Below are 11,711 nucleotides of genomic sequence, written 5' to 3'. Positions count from 1 at the left end.
GGCCTGAGGGAGCCGGGCCCGGCCGGGACAGCGGGACCGGGGCCGGGGAGGGACCGGGATCGCACCGAGGCACACGGGCCGTGCCGTGCCAGCCTCGTGTCCCGCGGGGAGCTGCCCCGGGCCCCTCTGCCTGCCCGGGAGAGCCCCGCGCTTCTCCCATGGTCACCGCAGCAGCTGCCCCCGGCTCAGGCGGTGTTCGGCCTCCATCCGGGCAGCTCTTGAGGTGGGAAGGGGTGGATTTTATGGGAAAGGGCTCTCGTGGCACTGTGGGTGGCCGTGTGAAGCAGGGGCGGGAGGAGCTGGCCCTGTGGGGGATTAAAACAGAGAGAATCCCGGAGCGGTTTGGGTGGATAAACCTTCAGGATCACCCAGTGCCACCTTGCCATGGCACGGACACCTTCCACTGGCCCAGGCGCTCCAAACCCATCCAGCCTGGCCTGGGACACTGCCAGGGATGTGGAGCCTGTGCCAGGGCCTGCCCACCCTCACAGGGCAGAGCTCCTTCCCAATATTCCATCTAACCCTGCCCTCTGGCAGTCTGAGCCATTCCTCCCTGTCCATCTCTGCTCCTTGTCTGGACTATTTACCAACAAGACTAAAAACGCTGGCAACTATTTCCTTTTCCGTGGGAAAAATTATGGGAAAAAACTCAGAATTTGGGAGAGGCAAAGTGTGGAATGTCAATGAAATATTTATTGCTTCTGCTAACAGGTTTTTCCTGCATCTGGGAGTCAAGACTCTGGGTGGTTAAGGGAAGGAATCAGCCTGTGGGGATCTGGTTCCTGCTGTTCCCAGGAAAGGTGATGCATCTGCAAGGTAAAAATGCTGTCCTGAAGCCTGCAGATATTTCAGTGCTGAGGATCTTCCTGTTATGCCTCTGGCATGGGAATGAAAAAAATATTCATAAGGAACATTAAAAATCCGTGGAGTGTTAGAGGTTTTTCCAAAGGGTCTCAGCTCAACTCCCAACGTCTTTGTCCCTCCAGCTGCACTCCAGGAAGATCCAGGTGGGTACTCTGGGATGAATTCAGTGCTCACATGCTGCTACCCAGAGGTTTTAGTGAGTGAGGTCACTTTCATTTGCTATTTGGAATTATCTGCTGATAATTCCTGCTCCCCTGCAGCCCAGTGCAGGCTGAGCCAGGTGAACCACACCAGTTTTGGGGCAGTGTCCCCAGCAAACCCAGAGGCCACAGACACAGAAATCAGGGGGAGCATTGTCAGGCCTCTCTCTCCCTGCTCTCGGTGGGATTGCTCGGCGCTGTTGGGCGGAGTTTTTGTGGCGTTTTCTGCCTCGGACACACGGTGGCGATGGAAATCGCCTTTTCCTGCAGAGCTTCGGCCTTTGGACTGCTCGCTAACCACACGTGTGTGTGTCCCAGCACGGAAGGGTGAAATATTTCTGTTCATTCCCAAATAAACGCTGACGTTTCAATTGGCCGTGGCTCCAGAGAATCCAGAACACTTTCTCGTAAGCATTGATACTATTTAAATTCAGATGTTTGTGTTTAAACAAGAGCCAGTGGAGGGCTGGTGTTTGGCTTTAAAGGGTGATCTGACCTTTCTCTCTGTTCCTTGGTGCCAGGCTGGCAGTGTCACCGACCCCTCACCCGGGCTGATCTGGGCTGTGTTTGCACTGGGGCTGTCACCAGAGCCTGGTCAGGAGAGGTGGGACCGGCCCTTGGCGTCACCAGAGGTAAAAACATTTCCCCCGTGTGTTTTGGGGTTTGTTAACTCAGGCTGAACTTCCTTTTTTTTGAGAGAGCAGAGTGGCACGAGTTCCCCGTGCACGTGGTCGGAATCATGGATGAGAGTAAATAACTGTGGCCGGTTTTGGGGCAGCACAGGGAAAGGCGTCGGGTGCATTTACCACCCCTCCTGCAAAGCAGAACACGGTTATGATTCAAACAGTTAAAAGAAACCCGCTGCAAAGTGTGTGTGAACCCTGTGGAACAATTGAAACACAGATTATTCCTGCCCAGACTTGAATCCAGGATTGTTATGTTGGAAAAGACCTGGATTGCTATGTGGAAAAGACCACATCCAGGCATGGGGACCCCTCCACTGTCACCAGTTGGATTTCATGGGATCTCCTGAGTTGGAAGGGCCCCACAAGGATCAGCCTCACTGTCCCCCAGCTGATCACTGCAGTGCCCTCAGCCTCTCCTCACATGCCTTCTCCTCCAGACCCTCCACCATCTTCATACCCCCAAAAATAACAAATTTTTTATTTTATTTCCTTCCAAATCCAAATCCACGCTGGGTTTTTAAGGTGAATGTCTTTAACTCTTTAACTTTAACTCTTTAACTCTGTTTTCCACGTGTTCACGGCTCTGTGTGCCCTTGACTGGAGGAGTTGCTGCAGATTTCAGAGAGTGAGGCAATCCCTCCCCAGCGGTGTTTGGACAGCGTTTGGAGCTGGCTGGATGTGCTGGGCTGGGCAGGCAGAGTGCAGGTGCAGGTTTTAGCAGGCCTGGAGCTCTGGGAGCAGCAGCCAGGATGAACTCAGAGCCTGTTGTAATCTCTGGTTTGGTAAGTTCTGTATGTGGTTATTATCAGTGATTTGGGACCAGCCCCTCAGCAAGCCGAGCACTCCCCCTCACTCCTGCAGCACTTGGGATTTAGCACTGAGAGGATTAACCAACACCAAACCCTTCTCTTGAGCTCCTCCATGAAATACTCACTGAGAGGAGGATTCTTTGTGTGAAACACGCATCTGTAGCTATGCATTTATGTCTACAGAGGTATGAATAAAACTGTCCATGCCCAGATTTTCCAGATTTAGTCCAGCGGATGTGAGAATATGCTCTGTTCCCCCAATAGTTTTATTAACTCCAAAGCCCCAAATTGGATTTTCTGGGTATTTCTTGCCTGCAGTGGGCACCCATCCCATGATGTGCAGTTTTCTGCAGTCTCACACCTGCTAACCACTGCCTTGGTGGGAATTATCTGTATTTGGGAGCAGTAGATCCCACTTTGTGCAGATCCTGGGGCACCTCCAGCAGGATCAGCCCGCACAGCTCACCAGATCCAGCAGCTTTAGCATCTAAACTCGTGTTACTCATTCCATTTGAATTTCAGCAACCCTGTAACGGCGCAGACTTCAAATAAAACACAAAATGTGAAAGAAGGAAGAGGAGGAGTTCTTTAAACCATTGTCTGTCAGCAGAACAAGCAGCTGAAGGTCAGAGCCGGGCAGGAGAGGCGCTGGCAGTGCCTGGCCCTGCTTGGCCGTGCCCTCAGCACCTGTTATCAGCCGTGTCCTCCTGCCTGTGCCAAGGTGGGGACAGGGCAGCGTCCCCGAGCCACGCGGGCCCCTCGTGCACAGGGACAGCCTGGGGACTGCTGCTGCCACCAGCACTCATGGGGGCACCTGATCCTGTCCCTGCTGCAGGGGGTCACGGCAGAGCACAGGGACAGCCTGGGGACTGCTGCTGCCACACTCATGAACTGGGGGCACCTGGTGCTGTCCCTGCTGCAGGGGTCACAGCAGAGCACACAGCACCGGGCTGCTCTAGACCATGCTGGAGTATCTGAGTATCTCCATTCAGGACACTCCACCCCCTGCCCGGTCTCTGTTCCTGCACACCATCACCTGCACAGGAAAGAAGTTTTTCCGCGTGTTCAGGTGGAGCTTTGTGTGCATCAGTCCCTGCCCGTGTTCCCTTGTGCTGTTGCCGGGCACCACTGAGAAGAGCCTACTCCAGCTTGGCCCCCACCATGGACACCAATGGGCATTGCTGAGGTGCCTTCGGTCACCTCCTCTCGAGGCCGAGCAGGCCCAGCCCTCTCGGCCTTCCCTCCCAGGAGCGACGCTCCCGCAGTCCCGGCGGTCCCGCTTGCCCCGGCTGTCCCGGCTGTCCCGGGGGTCGCGGGTTCGAGCCCCGCCCGTCTCTCAGGCCACGGGCATCGCCCCACGGGCCCCGCCCCCGCGGCACCTCCCCATTGGTCACGCCCCCCGCCGCGGCCCGGGCGGCAGCCAATGGGAGCGGGGCGGGGCGGGGCGCGCGCGGGGCGGGGCGCGCGGGGCCTGACCCGAGGTAACCCCGATCACACCACCGGGGGGCGGCGCGGGGGCGGGGCCCGGCGGGCGCGGGGCGGGCCCGGGGCGGGGCCGTGGCGGGGAGCGCCAGGCCGGGGCCCGCGGCGGCTCCGCTGCACCGGCACCGTGAGGTGAGGGCGGGGCCGCGCCGGGGGGGGGGCGGCCGGGAGTGCGGGGGGCTCGCGGCACCGGCGGGCGGCGGCGCGCGGCGCTGGGCGGGGCCGCGCCGTGCCGCGCCGCGGGAGATGGCCGGGCCATGCCGTGCTGGGCGGGCGGGACCTGGCCGGGCGCCGCGCCGGCGGGAGGCGGCCGGGCCATGCCGTGCCATGCCGAGCTGTGCCGGCGGGAGATGGCGGCATGCCGGGCCGGGCCGAGCCGAGCCGGGCCGGGCCGGGACGGGACGGGTGGGGGTCTCGCGGGCCGGAGCCGCCCTGCCCGCCGCAGCAGCCGCCGCCCGGTTCCTCCCGGTTCCCTCCCGGTTCTCTCCCGGTTCCACGCGCTCCGCCGGGCGGGCCCGGGCCGCGCTCAGCCGGTGCCGTGGCTCGCGTGGCCTCGCCGGTTCCCCGCGGCCTGAAAGGAGCAGCACGTGGGCGGCGGGGAGTCCGGCACCGACGGGCTGGGCCGGGCCGGGACCGGGGCTGGGCCCGGGCATCCCTGCTCCGTGTCACCCTGCCGCTGTCCCGGGGCAGGTTCGGGATCCTGGGAACAGTCTGGGTCCGGTCCCGCCGACGGGCTGAGAGCAGCCCTGAGATGCTCAAACCAGTCAAGTTTTAAAAGCAGATTGGCGAACCAAATATTTGTTCTTGCACTTCCATTCTCCTGAATATTCTTGAAGTCTAGAATGAGAAGTGCTGTGTTTGAAAGTATCTGAAGCGTGAGTGGAGTCTGTTCCAGTTTAGCAGGCAGGAAATGTTCAGCAAAGTGTTTGAGTGATGCCAAACTCTCTCCAAGACAGTGGGATTCAGCCAGTCTCGAGTGTTTCAGCAAACTGGGATAGCTGTAAATGCAGGCTCTTATGTTGCTCTCTGGAGGTTTGGGCTGGATAATGGGAAACAGCTTTTCCCTGGAGGGTGCTGGCACTGCCCAGACTCCCCAGGGCACGGCCCCGAGGCTGCCAGGGATGCCCGGGGTGGGAATTTGGGGTGTCTGAGCTGGCCTGGATGATCCTGTGTGTCCCTCCCAGCTCAGGATGTGCCACAATTCTGTCATTCTACATCCACAGGTGGAAGGTTCTAGGTAGTTGTTTTTCCCCTAATACCCAGCCTAGCCCTGCCCTGGCACAGCCCCAGCTGTTCCTTCGGGTCACAGGGAGCAGAACTGGGAGCTGCAGCCCCTGGTGAGTGTCCCTCAGTGTGCTCCAGCTGGACAAACCCCCAGCTCTGCTGCGAGCCCCTTCCCATGCCCCGTCCCTCCTCTGGGCACCCTCCATCCATCGGCTTTGGCTCTTTGTGCCCGGGGCGGTTGTGAGGAGCCCTTGGAGCACTCTTGGGTTGTGTTTGGGCCGGGGATGAGGCAATGCCCAATGATTAACCAGGAGGGCAGGCCCAGGTGGGGCAGGCCCAGGTGGGGCAGCCGTGGGGGCGTTAAAACAGCGTGGCCAGGGAGCACCGGGGTGTTCTGAGCAGGGACCCTCTGCTGCAGGAGCCTCCCTTCTCTCCCGAGCTGGAACCGCCCCCCCAGCCCTGGTACAGGTGAGCACTCTGCTGCTTTTTGCTGCTTTCATTTCGTTTTGCCTTTGTTTTGCTCCGTCGTTTTCTGTGTTTCTCCAGGTGAGAGCACAAATCCATTTCGTCACTTTGAAGTGATTCAGGTTGATCAGCAATGCCACAGCTCTAATCAGGAGGCATTTGAGCACAGCTAGTTTTATTAATTTCCTTTTCATATGCCACATCAATATGATAGAAGTGTTACTGTGATTTTTTGAAAGAGCCCACTGAAATACTGATGTTCTCTTCGGCTGTGGGTTTGCCTTCAGAATGGGATGGTTAGAGAAAAACAGGCAACTTTAATTCCCACCTGTCATTGCCCAAGTTTCATGCCTGGGTATATTTTTACAGAATTAAAAGTGATTTTAAGGTGAGGCTGTTATAAAACTTCTCAAGTCTGGTATTCTTACCAGTGCGTTTCAGGGTCAAGCCAAAGATGTGAGTAATGGTAGCAGCAGAGCTGTGGAGGAGTGAAGTGGGGCTGGATTTGCCCCGGGCACTTTCTGGGTTTGGGTTGCAGAGTTTTCCCTGCTGGTAGCACGGATTTATTTGGGTGTTGGATGCCTGGACACCTGCTGGGAGTGGAGCTGATTTCCCTGGAGCAGGGAGCTCATATATGCATAAATGTACCCCTTTATTTATATATATAGGGTACATAAATATACCCCTTTATTTATATATATAAGTACATTAGTATACCCCTTTATTTGTACACATGTAACATACCTCTGTGTTGGTATATATACCTCTATATATGTATAGATAGTGCAAATATATTTATAAAATAGACCTCTATATGCATATAGGATAGAAGTATATTTATAAAGTACATCTCTATAGGTGCATAGATAGTACAAGTATATTTATAAAATATACCTCTATATGAGTCTAGCTAATGTAAGTGTATTTTTGTGCGTGTTACACACCTCTATATTTATATGTAATTCACCTGCATAGTTGTAAATATCTGCAGTTTACCTGTATATTTCTGTATATGAAATTTACCAGTGCACAGCCTTGTGCATTTCACGCCCAGCGCCGAAATCCAGTGAGGAGACCTCTGAGAAAGTCCCTGTGTAATTTAGCCCCAGACAATGCTGAAATCAATTTAAATACGAACGAGGCCTCTCTGTGGTGTGCTGAGAACAAGCGTAGCTTATCACCCCAGCACTGATTGCACAACCCCAGCGGGACTGCTGCCTGTGGGACTGGCTCCCAGGGCTGGGAAGTGCCTTGGGAAATGGACCTGAGTGGGGTTTCACGGATATCAGCCTGGCTTTTGGGAGCTGAGTCAGACAAACAAGGTGCTGGAGTGAACTTGGGTGAGCGTGGCACTGCCTGGCCTTGGGTGGATGGTTTCTCACGGAATATTTGAGTGAAACACCTCCCTTCCTGTTCCTCTGCTTCTGAGAACCCCAAAACCCTTGAAACTTGCTCATTAATGTATTAGTTATTGAAATGAGGAAAGGTTTTCTTCAATGAAGTTGGGCTGAAGTTAGTTTGGCTGCATCCCAGCCTCTTCGGTGCCAACAGTAAATGTGTCTGGATGAAAAACTTGAGGAGAGATCTGCTGCCAGGATAAATATCCACAAAAAAACTGTCTGCATCTTTGTATGCACAAACAAAATTGGATTTGTGCTGTCTGAGCACCTCAGCTAAAGAATCTCCCTGCCTGGTTTGGCTTGCACATCACAGGTGCACAGGGAGACTTCCTGGTCATGCTTCCCCTTCTTCTCATCTCTACCCTCAAAAAATACATTTTTTAATGCTTTTAATGTCCATGTGAGACAGATATTTGTGTCTTTTCAGTTATAAAATGGTTAATGATGCCTCTGCCAAATGAAGTGCCCGTGGCCACGGGGCAAGTGGAGTTTGTGGGAGGAGTGATGTCAACACGGGATTGGATCTGAATAATTCAGCCAGGCACCTTGGTGGCAGGAGTGCATGAGCCAGTTGGATGAGTTCTCAGCTCTCAGTCACTGATGGGGTGTTTGGGGATTGCTCTGGCTATAAATGCCCCTCTGGGCCTTGTTAAGGTCCCATCATGTCCCATTGCTGTGACACCACGGGCCAGGTTTTGGTGCTGCACCCTTGGCTAACGGGGCTGTAATTAGCAGGGCCGATGAGCCTCGCCCTCCCTGGGGTTCAGCTGGAAGCAGCCAGAAGGGGACAGGAGAGGTTTGGTGCCAGTGGATAGTGGTGGCACACCCCACTGTTCCTGGTGGTTCTCAGAAGATTCCAGAAGGATGGACCAGCAGGACCTGCCAGGGCTGGATTTGGGCACTGCAGGTGTAGCTCCTGGGTTAGTCTGTGCCTGGAGCAAGCCTGCCAGTCTGTGGAGTGCCTGTGGGGGTTTTCTTGGGATGGTTTGGATGGTGTAAACAGGAGAACACGCATGGGATATGTTCATTATAACCCTGATGTTTACTTCCCAATCCTTTTCTTTTCCAGTTCGTTTTGGAAGTGGCTCAGTGCGCAGATTGCACGGATATCCCGAGGTGAGTGCCCTCCTCAGCTCCCAATGGTGTGTTTGCTGCTGGCTGCAGCTGTCATGGGAGTGCAGCAAAGTCAGGCAGAGCAGGGGGATCAAATGTTTATTCCCCATCCCACCTTTGTGCTGTGGGGTTTTCCTTTGTTTTCCTTTCTCAGTTGAAGTTATTCTTTTGACTTTTAAGAAAATGCTTTCATTCCCTGCTGGAATACTGGAACAGACCCATCCCTGGGAGTGTCCAAGGACAGGAGCAGCCTGGACTGGTGGAAGTGTCGGGGATGAGATGAGATTTAAGGTCCCTTCCAACCCAAACCAGTCAGGGAATCTCTGATCCTGTGAATTTTGATACTCGGAGTCCCCTGCCTTTGTCTGTAGGTTTTGGGCCCGGTGTCTGGGGTTATTTTGATGTTTTTTTTTTTTTCCTTTAATGCCTCCTGAAGCTTTGTCTGAGGTGGGAGGTTCTGCAGCTTGTGAATCTCAGAGTCCTTGTGCAAGCAGGGAAATCAGTGCTTGGAGCAGAGCTGGTTTTGATCCCGCACTCAGGGTTCAGCTCTGCCCTTTTAACGTTTCATTTCCCACCAGTGCCCCTCGCTTTGCCCTCCAGGGGTGGCTGTTCACTCGGGTTTGGCTTTGCCCTTTGTCCTGCAGTGCTGAGAGCCCACTTTGGGGCAGCCATGGAGGATTCCTCAGAGGCCAGCAAGGCTGTGGATGCCAACGCTCACTCGCGCTTCATCATCGGCTCCGTGTCCGAGGACAACTCCGAGGATGAGACCAGCTCCCTGGTGAAGCTGGACCTGCTGGAGGAGAAGGAGAGGTCCCTGTCCCCTGCCTCAGTCTGCTCCGACTCCCTCTCGGACCTGGGGCTCCCCAACGCTCAGGATGGCCTGGCCAGCCACATGAGGTATGGGCACAGTTACATCAAAGTTCTCCATTGGATAAAACAGTTAACCCACATGAGGTATGGGCACAGTTACATCAAAGCTCTCCATTGGATAAAATAGTTAACCCACATGAGGTATGGGCACAGTTAAATCAAAGTTCTCCATTGGATAAAACAGTTAACCCACATGAGGTATGGGCACAGGTACACCAAAGTTCTCCATTGGATAAAATAGTTAACCCACATGAGGTATGGGCACAGTTACATCAAAGCTCTCCATTGGATAAAATAGTTAACTCACATAAGGTATGGGCACAGTTACATCAAAGTTCTCCATTAGATAAAATAGTTAACCCACATGAGGTATGGGCACAGTTACACCAAAGTTCTCCATTGGATAAAATAGTTAACCCACATGAGGTATGGGCACAGTTACATCAAAGTTCTCCATTGGATAAAACAGTTAACCCACATGAGGTATGGGCACAGTTACATCAAAGTTCTCCATTGGATAAAATAGTTAACCCACATGAGGCATGGATAGAGTTAAATCAAAGTTCTCCATTAGATAAAATAGTTAACTCACATGAGGTATGGGCACAGTTAAATCAAAATTCTCCATTACATAAAATAGTTAACTCACATAAGTTATGGGCACAGTTAAATCAAAGTTCTCAAATAAAATAGTTAAGACATTTGAGGTATGGATACAGAGTTAAATCTAAGTTCTCCATTTTCCATTTGATAAGCTGCATAAGGTATGAATACAGAATTAATTCAAAGTTGCCCATTAAATAAAATAGTTAAGCCACATAAGGTACAGATGCAGAGTTAATTCAAAGTTCTCCATTAAATAAAATAGTTAACCCACATGAGGTATGGATACAGAGTTAAATCCAAGTTCTCACATGAGGTATGGACACAGAGTTAAATTCAAGTTCTCAAATAAAATAGTTAAGCCACATGAGGTAAGGACACATAGTTAAGTCAGTTCTCCATTAAATAAAATAGTTAAGCCACATGAGGTATAGATACATGGTTAAATCAAAGTTCTCGATTAAATTAAATGGTTAATTAAAGTTCTCCAGTCCTTTTACCCTGTCAGTTCCAAAGATAACCCGAAGTTCAGCTTTATATCTGTGTTTGGCTTCAAGTGTTGCTCTGGCATTTTGTTTTTAAATGACCACTTGTCTGTATCAAACCCTTTGATTTTCCTTTGCTTTTAGTGAAATATTTGTGCCTAGATTCCTTAAGCACCTTGCCTGTCTTGTCCTGGTTTCAGAGAATGGAAGTGTCTTCACTGAGACATTTAATAAGTTTGGACTCGTGTGTGGTTTTTCTGGGCCCTGTTTGTTGATAGCAAGAACAGCATTTGCCTGTTTTGTCTTTGCATGGATTTGCTGCTTTCAAGTGTAGCCAAAGAATTGGCAGTGAGTTGGATCAGTGGCTCCATACTGGAATTTTTTTGGTTGGAATAGGGAAAATTGTGCTGGTTGTAGCAAAGCCTGGAGTCCTGCAGCCTGGCTTTGCTCTCCCATGGACCCTTCATTTATTTGCCATATTCCAGGAGGTTCAGGCTCTGTGTGCCTGTGCCTTCCCGTCCCAGGAAATCCAGGAACACCCAGGACAGAGTGGATCCCACTCCAGTTTCACTGGACAGCCCCTCACTGCCCTTGCTGTGCTGCTTTTGAAGGAATTTCCATTCCAGCAAGTTTCCTGACCAGTTTATATTTACACAACTATATATGTAAATATAAAATACCATATTTAATATAATATTATATAAACCAGCCAGCTAATCCTTGTTTTGTGTTTTACTGGTTCCTTTGCTTGTGCAGGCTGAGGAAAAGTGAAAAGGTTATAATATTTCCTTTTTTTGGTGTTTCCCATCCCATTTTCAGAGAGAAGCTCAGGGATCACACAGTCCCAAACCCCAGATGGGACAGAGGGGATGTTGCTCTGTGCATTGCTCTGAGGCATGTCCAGCCAGCTGGCACTTGCACAACTGATGCAGAACCTTAAAGCAAATTTACACAGGGCTGCCTTTCCACAGCCTGCCAGGTGCAACGATCTGGCAGCACAAAAGGTGATTTTGGAGCAGGAAACTGTAACTATATACAGCTTGGGTGCTCGTCCAATTTCTTCTGTTCCTAACCACAAGTGTGTAAATGGAAATATCAGAGGAAGAAACTTTCAGGACAGTGTCTGGCCCCAGAGTGCAATAGGTGTGCAACCTTGGGCACCTCTGTTGTAACCTGCTTACTTTGGCAGCCCCTTTGGGGAACTCTTGACTTTTTGAGTTAAATTGGAGAGAAATGCCAATTCAAATAGAAAAGTTACAGCATTATGGGCTGTTTTTCTAAGATAAACTCAGGTGAGCTGAAATACTTTTCAGGATGGTTGTCCCTTTCATCAGGAGATTTCTAAATCATGTTTGCAGATGGAGAAACTGAGACAAAGACAACAGCAGAGACAAGTTCAGCAGCTTGCCTGGAGTCACTTTGTGTCACTTAATGGGACAGAGGTGCCCTGGCTTCCAGCTTCCTTTGGGTGCTCACAAAGGTACCACACAGTGTCAGGTGATAAAGGAGA

The 11,711-nt window shown here is 51.9% G+C and overlaps 1 protein-coding gene and 1 long non-coding RNA gene across 4 annotated transcripts in view; both read left to right on the top strand.

Moving 5' to 3' along the window:
* The first annotated feature begins 45 nt into the window (after positions 1-45).
* LOC134427831 (uncharacterized) lies at positions 46-1,696 on the top strand. Its single transcript, XR_010030242.1, has 4 exons — positions 46-223; positions 712-816; positions 1,335-1,471; positions 1,586-1,696. It is a non-coding gene; the product is annotated as an uncharacterized LOC134427831 (long non-coding RNA).
* A 2,426-nt stretch (positions 1,697-4,122) lies between these two features.
* The window catches only part of ACACA (acetyl-CoA carboxylase alpha), a 99,959-nt gene continuing 92,370 nt past the window's right edge, over positions 4,123-11,711 (top strand). The window contains exons 1-3 of one of the 3 annotated variants that reach the window (XM_063173711.1): positions 4,123-4,173; positions 8,200-8,246; positions 8,888-9,140. In XM_063173711.1, coding sequence (XP_063029781.1) covers positions 8,914-9,140 — 227 coding nt within the window. In that variant the 5' untranslated portion in view covers positions 4,123-4,173; positions 8,200-8,246; positions 8,888-8,913. Of the gene's footprint in view, positions 4,174-5,668; positions 5,734-8,199; positions 8,247-8,887; positions 9,141-11,711 lie in introns of those variants that run through there. The other 2 variants (XM_063173714.1, XM_063173712.1) reach the window with 2 other exon arrangements.

Source organism: Melospiza melodia, chromosome 21, assembly GCF_035770615.1.
Source record: "Melospiza melodia melodia isolate bMelMel2 chromosome 21, bMelMel2.pri, whole genome shotgun sequence".
Lineage (NCBI taxonomy): Eukaryota > Metazoa > Chordata > Aves > Passeriformes > Passerellidae > Melospiza > Melospiza melodia.
Note: the sequence above shows the minus strand (reverse complement) of the source record. Positions and strands in the feature narration are given on the sequence as shown.